This window comes from Poecilia formosa, unplaced genomic scaffold (genome assembly GCF_000485575.1).
Source record: "Poecilia formosa unplaced genomic scaffold, Poecilia_formosa-5.1.2 Scaffold209, whole genome shotgun sequence".
NCBI classification, from domain to species: Eukaryota; Metazoa; Chordata; class Actinopteri; order Cyprinodontiformes; family Poeciliidae; genus Poecilia; species Poecilia formosa.
The window spans coordinates 598,351-618,860 of NW_006800148.1; the positions used below are offsets into that span (position 1 = coordinate 598,351).

General features: G+C 39.7%; 2 protein-coding genes across 7 annotated transcripts in view; one reads left to right on the top strand and one right to left on the bottom strand.

Annotated features, from left to right (window-relative positions):
• Positions 1-10,499, bottom strand: part of ckap5 (cytoskeleton associated protein 5) — a 33,605-nt gene extending 23,106 nt beyond the window's left edge. For 4 of the 6 annotated variants that reach the window (XM_016679374.1, XM_016679373.1, XM_016679371.1 and 1 more), the window contains exons 1-20: positions 10,384-10,498; positions 8,450-8,547; positions 6,957-7,150; positions 6,624-6,830; positions 6,023-6,194; positions 5,805-5,937; positions 5,622-5,722; positions 4,964-5,077; positions 4,644-4,748; positions 4,425-4,514; positions 3,679-3,843; positions 3,466-3,594; positions 3,218-3,388; positions 3,045-3,146; positions 2,418-2,528; positions 2,228-2,320; positions 1,095-1,280; positions 927-1,021; positions 403-586; positions 156-295 (exon numbers count right to left, since the gene is read on the bottom strand). In XM_016679374.1, the coding sequence (XP_016534860.1) occupies positions 156-295; positions 403-586; positions 927-1,021; positions 1,095-1,280; positions 2,228-2,320; positions 2,418-2,528; positions 3,045-3,146; positions 3,218-3,388; positions 3,466-3,594; positions 3,679-3,843; positions 4,425-4,514; positions 4,644-4,748; positions 4,964-5,077; positions 5,622-5,722; positions 5,805-5,937; positions 6,023-6,194; positions 6,624-6,830; positions 6,957-7,150; positions 8,450-8,506 (2,549 nt within the window). In that variant the 5' untranslated portion in view covers positions 8,507-8,547; positions 10,384-10,498. Of the gene's footprint in view, positions 1-155; positions 296-402; positions 587-926; positions 1,022-1,094; positions 1,281-2,227; positions 2,321-2,417; positions 2,529-3,044; positions 3,147-3,217; positions 3,389-3,465; positions 3,595-3,678; positions 3,844-4,424; positions 4,515-4,643; positions 4,749-4,963; positions 5,078-5,621; positions 5,723-5,804; positions 5,938-6,022; positions 6,195-6,623; positions 6,831-6,956; positions 7,151-8,449; positions 8,548-10,383 lie in introns of all 6 variants that reach the window. The other 2 variants (XM_007567524.2, XM_016679372.1) reach the window with 1 other exon arrangement.
• A 1,798-nt stretch (positions 10,500-12,297) lies between these two features.
• Positions 12,298-18,717, top strand: cstpp1 (centriolar satellite-associated tubulin polyglutamylase complex regulator 1). The gene is made up of 9 exons (XM_007567526.2): positions 12,298-12,509; positions 12,603-12,705; positions 13,731-13,861; positions 14,438-14,522; positions 14,878-14,963; positions 15,087-15,294; positions 15,373-15,482; positions 16,157-16,220; positions 16,829-18,717. The coding sequence occupies exons 1-9, from the start codon at positions 12,467-12,469 to the stop codon at positions 16,995-16,997; spliced, it is 999 nt and encodes a 332-aa protein (XP_007567588.1). The 5' UTR covers positions 12,298-12,466; the 3' UTR covers positions 16,998-18,717.
• Positions 18,718-20,510: the final 1,793 nt, after the last annotated feature.

Sequence of the window (20,510 nt, forward strand, 5' to 3'; positions counted from 1 at the left end):
GTTGCTGGGTTTCTGCTCTTTATGCACATTTCTAGTCTAACTTTATTATTTTAGTCTGAAGTTACAGAACAGTTCTAGAAATCAGATTCTAGAATTTAAAGTGATTTCCAGACTTTTCTTTCCCACTCATTTCATTATGGTGTTGCAGAACCGACCTGATATCAGTTCGGGGCAGCAGGTCCATGATGTCCTGCCCCGCTCCTCCATCCTCATCCTGCTCCCCCCCCTCGTCTCCCTCTTCCTCCGCCGTCTTCTTGGTGGATCTGATGGGAGCCGGAGGCGACTGACCCTGCATCTGTGAGGGAGAGAGCCGTTTTCTGTCGTTAACGTTCGGACTGCGACGGAGCGGAGGGAAAACCCGAGGCTCCTGCGTGGTTCGGGTCACGTCTAACGGTCTGGTACCTTCTCGAACTCGGCATCTATCTGTGCGAGGAGAGCCGGCTTCTCGTCTTCGAAGAACATGCGCAGCGGCTGTCCCATGTACAGGTACATGACCCCCAGCAGGGCGATGGCTGCCGTCCGCACGGCGGGGTTCGTCGCTCCCAGAGCCGTCTTCACGTTGTTGATGAAGCCTTTCACTTTGATGCTGCACAGCAGGCAGGAAAGGGTTAACATTACACCATCATGAAAACATTTCAGATTTTAAAACAATTTATTTCATTACAGGGATTAAATTAGTCAAGTTACTTTAACATTTTACATGTGCGTGTAGTTTTAACAATTTTACAGCCATTTCATAAGGGCTGCAATTAAACAGTTGCTGACTAATTGATTATTCTGGCGATAAACTGGATTTTAAAAATGGGCACATTCTGCAGATTTTTAATTTAAGCCTTTTATGCATTTTAAAAATGCATGAAAAAGATGCATTTACTTCATGTGGGAAGATTTAACTAGGAACGCTGTTGCCTCCGAGGAAAACCTACCCAGCAAATCCAAACTCCTTCATGGCGTTCGCCAGCCAGTTGAGCGTCTCCGCCTGGTTTTTGGGGTTCTTCTGCGCAAACGCCAAGGAGACGACCTGAGGTGCGAACAAACTGTGTTAAAACCGCACAGTCAGTTCTGTCGGCTTCGCTGACGTTTACCGGGTTCACCTGCTCTGCTGTCCACGGCAACGAGCACGTCTCTCCGATCGCCGTCAGAGCCGACTTGGCGTTCCCGCCGCACTTCACGTCTCCGATCTTATCCACCAGACCGTCTAAAACCACGGAGGCCGACGTCTTTGAGAACTGTCCTCTCTGAGCCACCAGAGCCACGATGTGCAGCTTCATCTGCATCACCTGCAGGACGTCAGAGCGTTAGAAACTGAAAACGCTGTGTGGGGTGGATTTAGTCTGAACCTTCAGGAAAACTCAAGTTAAAACGTTTAAACTTGTTTGGTTTCATGATGGCGTCGCTCATAGGAATAATATTACAAGTCAGTAACGGTTAAAGTTTATTTAAAAAGGTCAGGAGTGGCTTCAGAGAACGAATCGGTTAAAAACAGTCAACCTTTTTATTCACCACCAACCATTGAGCTTATTCTGCAAAATATCAGCCATCAAACCCAGAATATTCATAAAATCAACAACAAACCAATGGATTTGTGACTCCAACAAAGAAAAGGAATTAATTTACTGTCAAACACGTATGAAGGTATGACGTCTCATTTTTTGTTCTGCAGTTGAACCAACCTGACTCAGTCTGCAGAGCATCAAAACGTTATTTAAATGTTATTTCTTTAGGTTAGTCTATGGCTGAACGCATCGCTGGCATTTAGGCATCAGTTAAAATCTCCCAATGTGAAGTGGGACATTTTTAAATATCTAAATATAGTTTTTGCATGTAAACATGCCTTAATGTCCCTAAAATGTTGTTAATCCTACAACAGCATTCGTGACTTAAAAAAAAAGAAAATCTGTGATGAGCCAAGAGGGTTAAAAAAAAAAAGTAAAACTATGCAATTGCATCAAACTACCTAGTGTATTTTTTAATATTCCTTATGTGATTTACTGAAACATTAAACTGGATTCCAGTTTCTTTCAAAACCATACCAACTGTTCAGACAGATGAGTTTACAAGCGCACCGCCCTCCTGTGTTTCTCAGTCAGCCGTGATAAATCTCGTTGTTCCCTTTAGCCGTCGTCAACGGCACAGAAACGGATCTGGGCGTGTCGTCTCCCAGAAGCTCAGCGTTCAGGGACCAGAATGCCACTGAGCTTTGGCTTGTTGGATTCCAGCAGCGTACCTGAAAGTTCGTCTCCTTCCAACCCGGTTTCTTTGCCAGCATCCGAACCAACGCCTGGCACGGCATCGCCGCCTTGTCCATGGTCTCCACAGCCTGCAGACAGGAATCCGAGATAAATCTTCTGCTCAGCTGCACAGAGACCGGTGGCTGCTGGAAGTCAAAGGTTTCAGAGTAAACTGGGACACTTTACCCTCTGGAACTCCTCCATACTGGCCAGCCTCTCCTTCCAGTTGCCCGAGTCCAGCTGCTGCAGACACGTAGCAGGAAGAACTGCTGCTGCCAGCTCCTCGCACGCTTCAGGCTGAAAACAGCAGCAAACCATCAGAAACTAAAACTTAATGCCATCTAATCTGATCTCCGTTAAGAAAGAGTTTAATGAAGCTTTAAGGATTCTATAATATTCTCAGACTGAAAGCTAAAGCTGCAATTAATCCAACAACATTAGCGCAAGTGATTTTATTGCAATAAATTCAACTTCCAGAAAACTGAAAACCTGCCGAAACACCGAGTTCCTTTAAATGCAGGCTGAAAACCGTCCTGGTTAGAGTTACATCTAACTAATAACTGGATCATTGATCAATATATCTGATGATTGATGGTGGTATTAGACTAAATTTAATGTTTATTGCTTGTTTCATAATCAGTTACCGTTTGGTGTTTAGTGGTGTAAAGTAAATAATTCCTTGTTGCTGAACTGTGCTCTAAAAATAAACGTCTCAGTTTTTATCTCTTCCAGATTTACGTCGTCGTTTCTGTGCCTCCAGACCCAGTCAGTAAAAACTCGCTCTGATTTAAGTAATTCTGCTTGTGAACTTACAGATATTTCGGCTTCTGTGGTTTCTTTGCTGTCTGAGGTCTTCTTGGCTTTCCCTCCAGCTGCTGATGCTGGTTTCCCTTTTTTAGCCGGACCAGCTGACGGCTGCAGAAAACAAAACGTTTAGCAACTCTGGATCATTTATGGGAACCGTTGGGGTTTCGTTCTGTACGTACCTTGTTGGCTGATGCGGTTTGGCTCTTCTTCGGCGGCGCCGAGGATTTGGGAGGGGCTTCGGCTGCAGGAGGAGCTTTAGCTGCTGGCTTCTTGTCACCTGATGCTGATCCTCCTCCTGCTGCTCCTTTTTTACCTCCAGGAAGCTCCACTTTGTCAGCACACTCCTTGATCTGTTAGAGAAACAGAAATAAAGTCAGCGTTTGACGGCATCAGCGCCTGAGGAGGATTCTCCGGTTCTACTCTTCACCTTATCGAGTTTGAGTTTGTCCAAGTCGGCAAGGAAAGGGTTCACAGCCTTTTCCCCAACCACCTTCATGGCCGTCCCCAGAGCTTCGAAGGCCGCGTCACGGACCTCAGGGGCCGAGTCGTTCACTTGCTGTGGTTGACAAAGCAGGAATGATCAGTTTTTACGATGACCAACAGGCATGTCTTCAGCTTGTTGACGCATCAGAGGACAAACCTTGATGAGGGCGGCACAGAACGGCTTGAGGACGCTTTTCGGCAGCGTGGCCTGTGTGCAGTGTCGGAAAGATCGGGCCAGAAACAGAGACGCCTGCTGCTTAATGGATGGGTTCTTATTGTCCATCACACCCAGGATGTCCTCCGAAAGGTTCTGCAGAGTCGTCTGGGGAAGAAAAAATTAAAATTATCAGTCGTCTCAGCACACATTAGGAGCTGCAGCATCAGCAGAGCGCTCGGTGGATAACGGTCTGTAAACAGGAAGTGGATTCAAAGTAAGTTAGTAAAAAAATGATTAAAATTAAATCAATCCAGAGAGAAAACACTTCATCATGTCTGCCAGACAGGAAGTGAGCCTTTCATCCAGACAGGAAGAAGCTCAGTGAGGGCAAAGCTGAAGAAAATCATGATGCAGAATTTTTTTTTAAACTGATTCACCATTTTGTACTTTAGAAAATGTGCAATTACATTTTATGGTGGGAACACCTATGCTGCGTTTAAAGTCATAAGCTACATTAAAGTATGGTTACCATGGTAACTGCTCACACATTAAAAGATTTCGGTAAAAAAATAAAAAAATCTATGCTGCTGCCACGGAACCTAAATGGCTCTGAAATCATTATGAAAAAAATGAATAATTACAAATAAAATGAATAAATTCAGCCTGCATCCCTTTTTTGTAGTTTTTCCTTACATGTTATAGATTGTAGTCTACAACAACAAAAGAAAAGTGCATATTGTACTCACAGTGAGGAAAATGGCATCAATGGCCTCCTGCAGGGACTGGACGACCTGCAGCTTCTTCTCCTTGAACTTCTCCAGGATAGTTGGAACAACCTGTAAAAAAATAAATAAATCTGTGAGGGAAGCCGTTTGATTCACGGGTCTCCGTCTTCTTACATACTTCCTTCATTTAAAGTAAAAGAATCTGGAGGATTTGAGGGAAGAACGTCCAATAACCCTTACTTGTCCTGCATACGTCCCAAACTTCTTCCTGAGACCAGAGGCCAGTCCAGCCAGACATTTGGCCGCCATGGAAACCAGCATCACGTTGGCGTCTTTCCCCACAACCTGCAGCAGAGAAACCACATCAGCTCCAACTCGACTCCCATCGGTCAAATCAGAAAGACTGAAGAGTCGTCTCTTCTCTCAGACAGCCAGCAGATCTTTACGGTTCAAATATCAGGTTCACCCAACTAAATGCTTTAGAAATGTCATTCTGAACAGTTTCTACAGATCTGTTTTTAAATGACTTGAGAAACATTTTATTAATTTAATATTTGCACCTTCTTCAGTGCGCGGACCAGGTCTCCATAGTCGCCGTTCTCCAGTTTGGGGTTCTTGGTCAGAGCTTCAACAGCTTCAAGAGCTTCTTTCCTCTCCTGCCACTTTTTAGCTTCCTGCAGAAATAAAAGCCCAGGATTATGATTCTCACAGCGTTCACAGATTATCAATACAAACTGCATCGTTAGAGATGTTTATGAGTGGAACCAGGCTGCTTTCTGTGATTTAATGCCGTCATACGTGAAGCTTGGTTATTCCAGCAGCTGCTACTCATCATTTCTACTGAAGGCAGTGTTGCCAGATTGAGCAGGTATCACTCCCAACTGGATTTCTTTTGAACATGTTGGACTGGATGTTGACATTTGGACGGCTTCTTGGACGTGTGTATTTGTCTTTGTAGCTGGGTGTGTTCTGGCCCAGTTTTGGCTGTAAGCTAGTGGTAACACTGTAAACCATGTCAATTATTCTGCTGTCTTTACTTTGTACCTCACTGGAAACCATAAATAAACTTGGTAATCATTAATTAAGTGCCATTATGAGACAGTCATGAGTTTCAGCAGAGGCTGAGATTTGGACTGTTTTTGTTGTGTTTTGGATCAGAAAGTCTCAGGCTGGGTTTGACAACCCTGACTGAATTTAAAAGTGTCTTGAAAAACTCACAATTTTGTCGTAGAAGTCTTTGGGCATCTTTGACAGAATCTCCACAGGTTCCAGCAGATCGTACGGATCCACAGCTGCTGCAGTTTCTTCTTCTTCGTCTCCTGGGAGACGAGCAGAGGAGTCTGAGACTGCCCAGTAACAAAGAGCAAACTATAAAACAGGTCAGAGATGAGCCGGGCTTACCATCAGACTGCTCTCCTCCTTGAGCTTGTTGCTGTTCGAACTTTGCCTTCAGGTCCTGCTGGGAGCGCAGGAACCGGGTCTGCTTGGGAGCGGAGGGGGGCAGCTTCACCCACTCCTCCTCCAGCTCTTTGAGCTGCAGAGAGAAAACAAGCAAACACTCATCCAGCTGAATTCAGCAGCGCTCCGTTTGTACTCTGAGGAAGCTGATCAGGTCCCACCTGTACAGAGTTGATGTTCTGCAGCGGCGGCCTCAGAGCGTCTCTGATCCACTTGTAGATTTCCACAGCAAGCAACTTGGACTCATCCCTCACAGCCTTCTCTCTGGACTCAAACTGTTTGGGTAAAACTTTCACTACTGGCTTCAGGGTCACTATTTTTGATCCAAACTCACTGGGGGAAGCAATGAAGGGAACAAAGAACCAATCAGTCTCTTAGTGAAACAACTTCTCTTAGTTGGTGCTTTTCAGATGGAAGTCAGTGCAGAACCTGACATGTTGTGTAAAGCCCCTTACTTGCCATTTTATCCCAAACCCAACTATTAGTTTAGTGTACCAATAACTCAGGAGTTGTTTTCTTGTGAAAAGCTGCTGTGGTCATGAAAATCCCTCAAAGTTGCAAATCCATTTTATAAAACAAATCTCATGCGGGGTTCCCCAAAGCTCCATTCTGGGGCCCCTTCTGTTTAATATCTACAGGCTCCCACTAGCTCAGATTATACAAAACTTTATAAGGAATTTGTTCTACAGGAAACTGTGAGAAATAATTGATTTGATGCAAATTAAAACATCAATAACAGAAAATAATCGAGCAGCCACCGACCTCAGAGCCTTCCTGAGCGTCTCGATGCACGCCACCACTATCTTGGGGTTCTTGTTGTCCAGTCCTTTGAGCAGCTCATCCTGAACCACCTCGCTCTTCTCTATCTCGATGTACATCAGGCAGATGTCCATGCCCAGCTCTTTGGCTCGCGCCTTCGGCTGGTTGAACACCTTAGTGACGACGCCTGACACAACCTCGCCCGTCGTCCTGCAGCACAGAGACAGAGCAGATCAGAGTCTCCACTGAACCTCCTCCATCATTTAAAGACCTGCTATAAAAATAACACCAAATGTTAAACTTGTGGGTAAACCTCCAGCTGTGAACAGAACTTACTTGCCAGCCACATGAGCATTCTCAATAAAGGCCAAGGCAGCTTCCAGGCCTTTGAGCTGAGCCACCGCATTCGAGTCCGTGACAAACTTCTTGATTAGTCCCAGGTACTTCCCCCACTCCGGACTCTTCTCATCCTCTATCTTCTGGAACAACTTCAGAGCTTCTTCATAACCGTTCAGTCTGGCTTTCCACACCTGAATGAGTCAGGAGGTGGAGGGAAAAGATGATTCACACCAAACAAGAAAAAATAAATAAATAAAAATCACCACTTTTGTTAATTTTTAATGACTAGATAACCGAGAACAGCGTCTCCTCCTGCATTTTAACCGACTGGTTAAAAGCAGCATAATAAGGCTGCTTGTTTTTATGGCTCAGAAAAAATATCAGGACTTTCCTTTACCCGATTAAAAACAAAATAACCCCGACCATACAGGGTGTGGGAGAGGGAAAAAAAACTATTTGGGATATTATGCAGTGATATGATCTCAGAGCAGAAACAGCTGATTAGTTTGCTGAAGTCATTTCCATTATAGCCTCAAGTCACAAAAGAAAAAAAACACGTTAAGCTTGTTTACATTTCTACTAAGTAGTGGAGAAAATAGATAAAAAATGCAAAATATAAACTCCTGCTTTAGATATTTTAAACTTTAAAATATAACATTATGGCTGACCAGAGGCAGATTGTTCCTGTTTGTTTCTATTTACCAAACAATATTGGGACCGATGTCATGTCTGTGGCCATGGATTAGAGGTTGCACTAAGACTGTATTAGTCTAATCCTGAATGCAAAGCCTCATCAGGATCCAAACAAACAGAGTAAGAAAATCTAAAGAAAGCTAATCATGCAGAGAGACTGAAGCTGAACCCCTGATGTCTGCAGGATGAGGCTCAGGTTGGGTTTTAAGTCCGTCTGATCTGATCCCGATAGTTTGACCTGTTCCTAAAACCCGTTTGCAGCTCATTTTCAGATTTAATTGCTTTCCTCGAGTCTCCAAGCTGCAGTCAAGAGCCAAAACTATCGTTTCTTTCATACAGCTAATCAACTGTGAATTGAAACTTAGATGACCAGACCAAGTTTCAATACACAAATTGTTTACAAAAGAATAGATGCTTGATTATTGCTGAAATGATTTCAGAAACTCTGCCAGAGTTTATGAGAAAATATGGCCATGTGCCCATAAATCTTCTTTCACTGGATTGTTCTGCTATTTTCCCATAAACCAGAACTCTACCAAGTCCAAAACAGACATAAAACATGTCAACAGCCATGTGAGCATCAGTCTATGTTCATAAACATAAAATCTGGTAAGATTTTAATATCATGTTTGGCTGTGAAGACATAAAAGGCACAATTTGTGTCACGATAACAAAATAAAAGCATCTTTTGTCTGAGACTGACTGAAAAAAGGAGTAATCAACGTTTAAGAAATTAAAAATTCAAGCAGATTGAAATACGACCACCTCTAACCGAGGACAGTCGGCCAGTTTCTCACCTTATGTTCACATTTCTGGTCGATGGGAAGCTTCATCCACTCGCTATCGTCCCCCATGGCTACTGGTCGGGGACTGGGCTTCCCCTAGAGTTACTTAGCTGAAAACAAGACATTAAAATAGTAGCATTATCATCATACATTTAAACTTTAATCATTTTATCAGCCTTTCTGCTGATGCAGAGTAATTTGGGTTTTCTTTCTAGAATGAAATATTTCTTACTCCTCATGCCAAATGTACTCAAGTGTTGGACATTTATGTAAAATCCAGTTTAAGAACAGCATGGTTTATTTCAAATTTAATGAAACACAAACAGAAAATTCAACAGAGAAAGGCTAAAAAAACAAACAAACTGATCAAGTCAGAGACTGGAAGTTAGATCAAATTAATCTTAAAAAGGTTATAGTCAAAGGAAAATGAAGTAGGGAAGACTCAGGGAAAAAATGCTGAAAGACAGTTCCACTTTCTTTCAATAAGAGTCCATAAAGTGCAGCGATGGTTCAAAGCACATTAAAGGAATAGCTGGAGGCTCATATTTCACATTGATCCAAACCAGCTGGGCAAACGGGATGAAAATGCCTTCAGCTCAGAGTCCACCGTACAGAAAACGCACAAACACAAATGTGTTAAACTCACAAAACTAAGAACCTTGTGTAGGGGGTTCCTGCTACTTTTCTCCAACCAGAGTACCCAGAGAACCACAGAGCTTAAGAAAATTACAGAAACTACAACACTCAAGACTCTTCAAACTTGGACTAGACTATTCTCCTCTAATGGTAAAATATACAAAAAGTTGTGAATAAATGTTAATTTCCCTTTGGGAGCAATAAAGTATGCTTGTATTTAATAAGTTTCACAAATTTGTTTCAATGATTCTGTTCATGGAGTAAAATAATATAATGAAGTCTAAAAAACGGTCACGGTACTGAAGAATCAAGAGGAATCGCCTTTTAGGCATTTCCCGAATTAGAAACTACAATTAGACAAAACTAAAACGGCAACATTATCATTGGATATCGCAACAATAAAATACTTCAGTGCATCTCCTGCATGCAATCAGGCTCTGCAGAGGCCTGTTCATTTCAGTCAGATGTGTGGCATCGAGGGAAACACCTACAACTTGTAGGACAGGTAGTCATGGGGATCATAGTGCATCCACCAACATCTCATTATTAATTCAGACAAACAACAGTAAAAGCGCATAAACGCAAGAAGGATAACAGCATTACTAATGCCACGGATAATGTTATAAAAATGCATCACCTAGAGAACACTAAACGATGGTAAAGGTAGAGAAGAATTAAGTCAGTCATATTTAAATTAGGGAGGATCCAGAAATGTCTAAACTTGAGGTTTACTCTCCTTGTTTGGTTCAGCGTCATTGAATTGCAAATGAATTCATTCAAATCCCCAAGCAAAGCTAACCCAGAAACATGGCTGCACCCGAAAACCCACCGAAAACCCCAAACAACAGCCCTGTCAGAAGCTAGTTACCCGTGACCCTCGTTTAAAAAAGCAATATATTCAAGCTAAGAAAATGTTAGAATATTATGGAGCCGTTTAATTTAAACCAGCACAATGATAACTAGCTACCTTAGCAACAGCCGTTGCTCCGTTACTTATCCCGGAGGTTCTGGTTTAAAGCGCCTCACCAGTAACATTCATAATGTTTATTCAATATAAACAATGTGACACTACTAATGCCTTGTACAGAGTGAAAAAAATATTATGCATAGAAAGTACTCCCAATGAGAGCCTGCTGATGGTTCTTAACGTCCATTAGCTGCCTAGAAACGGCTAGGAGCTAACCGTCCATCCGCGCCAACACAGCCAGGCCGAACAACGCACTTCTCTGCCACAGGAGCTCAAACACACCGACGCAGAAAAAATGGACTGCGGGTCGACGGGGAGGATTAAATTGACATGAAAAGAATACCTGTTGACGTCTCTGTAGGACAATAAGATGTAGGCAACCCAGTGATATGGGACCTATAATGAGATCACCCTAGTGAAGTCTGGCCGAGTCTTAAAGCCTCAGCCTCACGTACGTCCCAAACAACTTCCGCTAAAAGTAAAGGTCAATGTCTCCTGCGTCAATTAAAGAAGCTAATGTATTCGTAATATTGAATAAAATATATGTATAAAAGACACAATAACACACTCTACATATAGTTTGCACATTTGTTTCGTATCTGTTTGGTATCTTTGGGTCACATATGATTTATTGACTCTTATTTTGCAAAGTCACATCCGGTAACGTCTCTGATATGTATAACTTGATGCATCTTTTTCAAGAGTCCAAGGGCGGAGAGACAGAGGAGGGCGGAGACCGGGGGCTTCGTTCTGTCTGCATCGGTTTCTTACGTTAAACCTGATAGTGAGCCCTCACAGTCAAACATATCTGGAAATCCCAGTGAAAGCGGATTTTTTACAGCACAGTTTTATTTTTTCTGTCGTTTGCAATTTGCCAAATAGGTTTCCTTATTTGTCATCAGCCGTGGCCAATGATTGGCTAGATTTGAACGAGGCTCCGCCCTCATTATCTCAAAATAATTTGCTGATTTGATGGAAGCGATGTAGGTCATAATTTGTAGCAATTTGATTGGATATTCTGCGACAACACCCGCCTCATAGGTATATCGATTGATTTACTATTGGTTATTTCATATTGACGGGGAACACGCCCGTGTTTTTGACTGGGTAATTCGAAATTCTATTGTTCAAGTACAATTAAATTGTTTTTTAAATTAAAAACTGTTTTATAACAAAATTCATAACATCAGAAAAATACAATTGCATTTCAGGTTAGCAGCCTTAAATGAAAACGGAAAAATAGCAGATTTTTAATTAAAAGAAGGGTAAAACAAGTTTCAATCAGGTTAATGAAATGGTAGAATTGACAGAAATATGTTTTTTTCCAGTGTTCTATCCTTGATTTTATTTAAAAAATTTTTACCTTATTATGAAATGAATATCAGAACAATATTTAAGATAAATACTTCTTTTTAAGGTTTGAAACAAACTTCTGAAGGAAGTGGTTGATAGGATGTAAAGCTCATATTCTGTATATTTTCCACAATGTATATCTGATTGATTCTGGCTGTTTGGCGTTGGCTTGGGTTTTCTTCAAAAAAGGATGAGTTCTTGGTCAACTTCACAATTGAAAGGTATAAAAAAACAAGCCCACATTAGCATTCCTCCACCACCATACCTGATAGATGATTTAAGGTTTGTGAAATGGTACATTATTCTGAAATTAGGAATCAGAAGATAGATAGATTGTGGTAACAATAGCAACACTATTCAGGTGGCACTTAAATGGTATTTAAATGATGAATAGTTAGTAGTAAGAGACCCAAAGTGCGCTAAGAAAATACCTCCACACCAGTACACCACCAGCTGCAACCGGAAACTTTGAGACAGAGCATGATGAAGACATTCAACAACAAATCCTGCACGTCTCAATACACCAAATGAAATTAAGGCTCACCAATAGGCAAAGTATTTCCAAAACTGTCTAATTTTGGTGAGCAGGATAAGTATTTATTTGTTCTCAGAAGTGACACCCAGTAGTGGCTACTGCATTACAACATAAAAAAGCTATTCTGAATGACTTGTTTGTACCAAATACTACTAATAATAATATACAATAATACAATTATTATTATTATTATTGCTAAAATAATATCAATATGTTATTATTAAAATTAATAATAAAATGATGATGATGATGATTATTATTATTATTATTATTATTATTATTATTATTATTATTATTATTATTATTATTATTGATTCTTACGTGAAGCGGAACCTTTACTAGAGGGTTTATCTTCGGGCTCAAATTCATGTAGCTCACAACATCCGGTCTTGTTTCCTGTTTCCATATATGGAGCGGCATTTTGCTGCAACGATGCCAGTCGGAATCATCCAGAGCCTTCAGAACTGAATCAGCTAATCAATAAAGTTCTCTTATTTTACGATGATGTGAATGGATCCATCCCGTCAGAACCAGCAGAATGAACCGCCTGAGTTCGGCCGTTCCCGCAGAGCAGTACCTCGGTAATGTCGGAACTGCATATCCTCATTTGTATTGGCTCGGTTCGGTTCTGATTCTATGAACATATTTTTGTCTGTTATTTTCTTCCCCCGTAGCGGACAGCCAGGTTCTGTTCTACCTGAATGATGCCGTGACCCAGTTGCTGGACCATAAGGAGGAGTACACCCAGTTCGGCCTGGTTCGGTACTTCGCAGAATAGTAGGTCCCGCATTAAACAGAACCGTCCGGCTTAACCCGTCCGAACCGCTTTAAACACAAGATAGCTTTGTATTAATTTAACGAAACAAAATATGTGGTTTAGCCTATATATTTTTTATTTTTACTATGAAATGGTTCCGAAGTTTCTTTGTTTGAATTTTGACCCCATCTGACATAATCCAAAAACGAAAATAAATAAATCAAAATTAAATACAAATTTCAGAGCTGGATTAAATTTGGAAAATAGTGAAAATAATAAAATTATGTATTATTTTATTATTTTTGTTTAATCTATTTTAATTGAAATATGAATTAATTTGGACTAAAGGTCACAACAAAATAAACAAAAAACATATATAATTTATCGCCCAGCAAAATTAGTTATTGTGAGAGTCATACCCACAATTCAACTAAAATGTAATTATTTTTGTTTTAAATCGCTATCCCTTGTGATGGAAGATATTACTAGATACAACAACCACTCAGAATAAAATGGCTGCAAAATTAGGTAACTGTCTACCAACATATATAAATCACCTTTTTGTTACAATTTTTTTAACGGAAAAGAAAATCAAACCAAATTCAAGCTCTGCTCAACTACTTTTATTTCAAGGTAACTTTTGGCCCCTGAAATGTGAAATTTGCTCGGCCCCCAACCAAAAGTCAAGAACAGTACAAATTTGGACAAGAAAATAGAAAACAACTAATTTATTTTTATAAAACAACAGTACAACCTTTATGTATTTGATCTTTAAGGATTTCTGGATTTCATAAAAATGTTATTACTGAGTAGGTCAAAATAAAAAATTGAAAAATTGCAATAAACTAATATTTGCATTTTTAATTTAATGAATTTTTTGGCTTGTGAGTAGTTTAAATTTGGACATTCTGACCCCGCTGGCTGTGAGTACATTGTTTAATTTAATTTGGAAGATGACTCGGTTTCATTCCTGTCGGGTCCATCACACCAGAACTGCTTCCTTAAACATGGAAGCAGTTCTGGTGTTTAAGGTGTGTGTTTTTAGCTTCAGCAGTGTGAAGAACAGCAACCATGTCCTCTTCAGGGAGTTGAACTACATCAGAGCCACACAGCACAACAGAGCGTCCTTCATCAGAGTCTTCTGGAGATGCTTCAGGCAGATCGGCAAGAGTGGAGGTGAGTGAGGCGATGCCGCAGCATCTTAAAACGATGAAGTCTAAATCAGAAATTATATCAACAATTTTTACGAAACACGGTGGCAGCAGACAAATGAGCAGATTTCATGACCTAAAGGAGAAATCATAAAACATGCAAATTACTGACGGATCAGTAATTTGCTGCATTTCTGTTGACCATATTTAACATTTTGAAAATAAATTTGCTTAATGAAAACACACCGATTTAAAAAAATTCTTGTGTTTTGATAAAACGTTTTTACGCTGGGGTGAAGTAGATTTTTACTTAGCAAAACTGTAATAGTGACACTATTTTTGCATCAAAAAACAATTAATTAATACATTTATTTTTCTAATTCTTCAAAATGAATAATCTAATACTTAAATTAATTGATGGCAATATATTAATGTGTATTTAATTACTAATTTATCTGGTCACATACTTTGTTTATTCTGCTGAGCTGACCTAATGTCAACATGTTCGACTTTATAGTTATTGAGTTTTTACATGGAGCTGTGAAACCTTTGACCTTTGACCCCTCCTGTACTGATTGTTGCTATGCATCTTGTGTTGTAGATTTGCTGTCGGTGCCGGAGTACAGGTCCCTGCTGCAGCTGCTGTGCCCTGACTTCCCACTGGAGGCAGTGCAGAGCGCCTCCAGGTGGTAACAGCTTCATGTTGCACTCAGCAGAGATGCTAATCAGAAAACGCCATGAAGAAGAGAGAAAATATCTAAACTAGAGCTGCTCTGATACGGTGCTAGCTTGTTTGGCCCAGGGCATTAACAGGCTGGGACCGCCCCTGATGTTACTTCACCAGAATAAATCAATTTTAAATGGATAAAGCAACAGATTTACAATGCAAAAATAAAATCCAATGTGGAGCAGACAGAAAAGAGAACATCCTGAACATGCCCATTATGAGAGTTCTGGATCTTTTCAAAGATTCAGATTCTTGACATCTTGTTCCCACGTGCAGCTCGTTAACTTCGCTTTATTCTTTCTGTCATTCTGCAGAATTGTTCTGGCAGACGACATCTCTGATGGCCTGATGTCTTTCTCTGACTTCATTTATGCCTTCCAGCTGCAGTTCTGCTACCAAGGTACAGCCGGTTCAGAAAACACAAGAAAATTCAACATTTAGGTCAAACTGTTTGGACCGCCTCTTCACCTTTTTTTCCTGATGAGCCAAATACGAACCAGTTCCTCCTGTTGTTGTCCTGCAGAGTTCCTGGACAGCGTCCAGGTGATCTACCAGGATCTGCTAGCCGGGAAGAGTCCCAACACCGTCATCGTCCCCACGTCGTCCTCCGTCGAGCAGCTTGTCTCCGTGGCAACAGAGGAGAGCGACAGGGAGGAGCAGCAGCAGGACGCCGTGGATTCGTCCACGCTGGCTGAGTGTGTGGACGCACTTTGTGAACGGTTCAAGCACAGGTGAGCAGCCCATGAAAAGTCTCATCATCGCAGCGTGCCTGTTGTTTTTGTGAATGTTTTACGTTTTTCTGCGAGCAGCTGTCCCTCCAGGACGTGCCTGAGGGAAGTACTGGAGCAGACAGACAAAGTTTCTTACTACGGCTTCCTCCAGAGTCTGGCCAACCATGAGAGCATCAACCAAACGATCGGTGGGTTCAGCAGAAACACACATAACTTTACCCAAAAAACAAAAATATTCCAGCTGTATGAACTGTAGCAGTAATTGTCAAGTAATTTAGTGATTGATTGTTAACTGCAGTGTACAGATTTTAAAAAAAAATCTCTTTTACTGAAAGAACAACACACTCAGAGCAATAATTAGGCCAAAATTTTACAAAAAATACAAACATTTAGCACTTAAAATAAAAACACCTCTGTAAATATGTTTTAGCCAAAACTCAAGTGGTCTAGATTTAACTTTATCTGGTTAAAATTCTCTAAAGGAATGCGTAAATCAAAATGGTTTCATACTCTACCACACAAGAAGATTATTTTTTTTATTAATATTTTCCATTTTTTTCTGTTTACTTTCTGATTGTTGTCTATAATTTTGTAAATTTTAAGAATTTCATACAAATTCAAGAAACTTATGAACATCCCTGACTATCCTCTTTGAGACTCTTAGTAAAACATAGTGACTTCAGTCAGAGGCTTCTCCAAATTCGCTGTAATACAGACTGCTGCAGGAGTTCTTTCCTGCCCACAGCCATCACCAACTCCAATGACTGAAGAATTTTTAATTAATATGAGTTACAACAACATTTAATTTCCATGATTAAATTTGAATTAGATAAACTGAGTTTGTGTGTGTGACCTGCTTCAGGAGCGTTACCCAGCAAGGAGGAGCTGCTCATCGACCCAGAAATGGACCAAGAACTCGACAAGCTGTGAGAACAAACTCATTTAGTTTACAGTCACTGGGTTTTATTAGCGATATTGCACTAAAATTAATTAAAATTTGATCTGAATTACATTAAAAATAAAGAATGACTGTTAGTTTCAATTAATTTGGCTTTAGTTGTATGCAAAATACAATTGAATAACCAATCAAGGTGAAATTACCAAATACACTGGTAATATCTTAGTGGAAATATCTCAGTACACTTGAAATGAGACAAAAACTAAATACGTAACTTTTCAGCAAAATAAAGGAGCTCGTTTTAAGTAAATAATTACTTAATATTGATGAAAAAATACTAGTTCAACTGGCAGATTATTTCACTTATAACATGGGAAAAATGTTGAGTTATATAGTGAAATAATCTGCCAGTGGAACTAGCATTTTAATCAACAATGAGGAATTATTTACTTAAAACAAGCTCCTTTATCTTGCTAAAAAGTTACGTTTTTGTCTTATTTCAAATGTAGTATGACATTTTCACTAGAAACTCGACCAGAAATACATATGGACCTTTTGTTTTTGCAGTGTAAACAGTGCAATGAATGCATGTGTGGTGGTGTTTTGAGAGTTGTCTTTCTGCCTGAATGAACCCAGAATCGCTCAGATCTCTGTGAGCCCCGGCAGCAACAGCAGCGGCAGCGCCATTGGGGGGCTGAAGGAGGTGCAGAGGCGCGCCTCCCCACGCAGGAACATCCACCACCGGAGGAAGATGGAGGTGGAGAGCGACGGCTCCACCGAGGAAACGGACTCCTCTGAAAACTGAACCGGGTCCATGCAGTCCGTCTCAAAGAGCAGAGTCGCCATATGGAGGGCTTAGTCTTAGCAGGCAAACACATTCTAATAAAAAACTGCAATACAAACCCACATTACGTCAGATAGTGCCGTAAAAACACGCATGACAGAGATATCAAAGTGACATCATTTGATCTGTACACTTTTCCACTTTTTCTCTGTAAACTAAGAAATATCGTTCATTTTTTAAGTTTATAGTTCATTATTCAGCGCCTCTTATCTTTCTGATACAGACTTTCTTGTGCAATCTTAGACTTTCTCAGTCTTTCTGAAACTGTTCACATTTTTTTCCCTTTGGGTTTTACTCATTTTCATTGGAACTCTTGTAGCTGTGCATTTTCAGAGGAATTTAGCTTAACATATTTTAAGCTGGTTAGCTGGGTTTAGCTTGCCTTAGCTTCTCTTACTGTATTTGAGTGTAACATAGTTGGCTTAGCTAATTTTAGCCTAGCTTAACCCAAATCTAGCTTTGCTTACTTTGATTTAGTTTTTCTTGGTTTAATGTAGCTTAGCCAAGATTAGCATGTGTTAGCTTCACTAAGTTTATGTCTGATTAGCTTGATTGAACTTAGTTTACCTTAACTTAACCTTTCTTGACTTAGTTCGGTTTAACTTAGCTTGGTAGCTAAACCTTAATTTAACTTAGTTTGGGTTAGTTTAGTGTACCTTAGGTTCACTAAGCTAAAATAAAGTGAGATAAACTGACTTAGCTTTAATTTAGCTTTCCTTAGCATCTCCTAATTTTGCTCAGTTTTGTTAGTTCTGTAGCCTGCATTATGTTAACTTAGTTTAGCTATCCAAACATAGCTAAGGCTAGTTTAACAATTAGCCCAAAATACATTAGCTTGATTTTAGCTTTGTTTAGGTCAAATCATGAGCGTTCCTCTTTTTTTCTTGAGCTATTTGTTATTTTTATACACAAAACTCTCAAGTCATTCTCAAGCAAAGCTAATAATCTTTTATCTCTAATTGAATTTGTGCTAAGCTAACCTGCTGTCATTTCATTGTGCCACCATGAATGTTACATCAGTTTTAAATCTGAACTTATCAAAGTAGTAGGTTTAATAAAGTTCTTTTTAAATAAATTTTATCTGATTGAGTAAATTCAATGCAGCTGCATAGCAATAATTAAGGACTTTGAAAGAACTTCAGAAAGCATAGAGAACAATTTAATAGATTACTAATAAGTCTAAGTAAAATCTGAAGAGCATCTGGATGTGAACAGAAACATTTTTCAGTTGTTTGAACCTTTTATTTTTATCTTTGTTTCTTAAAGTAATATTTCTGATGTAAAGCTCAGTTTTGCGTTTGCTAATGTCAAAATTTTAGATCGTTACATCTGTGGTATTTATGGAAAACAAGCTCTATTGAAATGTTGACAACAAAGCAAACATTTTATGAATGTACCTTACAAACAACATGTAGCCTATCTGTTCTTGAAGATGTCATATATGAATAAATGTAGAAATACTAAATCAGTCCGTCCCATTCATGTAGTCAATAGTTGCAAGCTTCTCTTCTTCGTTTCTGACCTGCTGCTGCGTTAGATGTTTATGATAAATTAGATATTAACCCTGTGTCAGTCACCTGTTTATGCAATTATGACTTCTTACTATGAAATGATTTAAAATCTAATTCAAAATGTCTGCAGCTTCCCTCACTGATTAATAAAAGCTGTAACTGTGACGCCATTAAAGGTTTCTGGGTCATTATTGGTTAGAATTAATGTCAAATTGATATGGAGGCAGTTTTTATTCACTTCTATGTAACACTGTGGAATTTTTTCTGGAAAAATCAAGACCTTGTAGAAACTCTGTACAGAAAATATACTTTTGCTTTAAGATGAATAATATAACAAAAAGAAAGAAAAGGTTTGTAAAAACTAACAAAAAGCCAGAAACTAAATGCATCTTTTACATCACAATTTTACAAATTAAAATACAAAATTGTTTAAATTCACAAGGCCACAATGTTAATTTTCAAAAACCAGATTAAACACGAAGTTCAGAACTAACAAGGACATTTTCAGTGATGAATAAATTATTGTTTTCAACAAACTGTCATTTAACAACAGAAAATCTAAATTCACCATTAATCTCTAAATAAATCAAATAAACATACCATGATCTGAGACTTTTGTCGTAAACTTGATTTATTGACATGAAAACCCAGAGTTAGCTTCAGTCTGAGCTTCTTCATTTTACAACACTGATATCATGCGGCGCTACACCCAGCCACAGCGTATGGTAATACCTCCTATACAAACATACATACAGGATTTATACAGGAGACTCTGTGATGAGGAGGATGATGAAGATGATGAGGATGATGGCGTATGTACAGTGAATGTTCGTGCTGTTAAGAGTCACAGAGCTGGAACGCAAAGAAAGGACACTTCCTGGAGGAGCAGCTCAGAGTGGTGCGCCTCAGGTGGTTGCCATGGAAACGAGACACAGCTACATTTTTCCATCATGGCCGAAGAGGCAGTTGGGTTCAAGAGTATTTTTTTTTTGTTTGTTTTGTTTTTTTTTATTTAAAGTGGCTCTAATAAACAGTTCTTGGAATTTTTTTTACTTAGTTCTGGATCATACTTTGATTTAAATAAGGCATAAAATCTTTTTTGACAATAAAATATGGATTCTATCTTTAAGGTGGTTTTATCCTCTTCTTATATAGACTTAAAGGGGCAGTACTTATTTAAAACAGACTTTGTTTTTAGCATTACATCATTTTATAATGTTATTTTCTCATCACAAACATACCTGGAGTGCTGCTTTGATTCTTTTGAGATTCTTTTGTTTGAGAAAACCTTTTTCTGCAGAAACATGCCAGCTATCAACCTAAGTCTTCTGGGTTAGGACCGTTTCCACAGCAACCAGCTCTGAGGCGATCAGTCGCACCGAGCTGCAGGACCACTCATCTGAACACGACCTGCTGTTTGGTTTGTTTGTTTGCTTTTTTCAGGTTCGGTTCTGTGTCTCTGAAGTGGGTCAGTTAGTGCAGAAAAAAAAAAGAAAAACAGGCACTGTTATCAAACATGGAAATAAAAACATTTTTGGTGCTTCACCCTCTCAGGCTTTATCTGCTCAAACTCCAAAAGTTTCAACTTTGTTTTGCTGAGGCTGCAATGACGGACGCAGCCACCAGAGGGCAGCGCAACATGAAAGCTCCCTCAGTGACGTCAGGATGATTACTGCCGCTGTCAGCTTTCATCCAAAAGCAGCAGCTAGACTTAAATTTGCACATTTTGGTTCTACGTACCTGATTCAAGGCACAGCTCCTCCCCCTTTTATCTCTTTCAGACTAGTCAGCAGCAATTAGCAAATACCTAGCAGAACTGAGCTTCTGCTGAACTCATTATAGGAGCTACTTCTCAGTGAAACACCGGTAAAAATGGGTTAAAGGGTTAATAGAGGAGCCATGTTGTTACAGCTTCCTGAAGGCGGAGTTTCAGAAAAAGCAGGAGCTTTTAAAGAGACAGAGA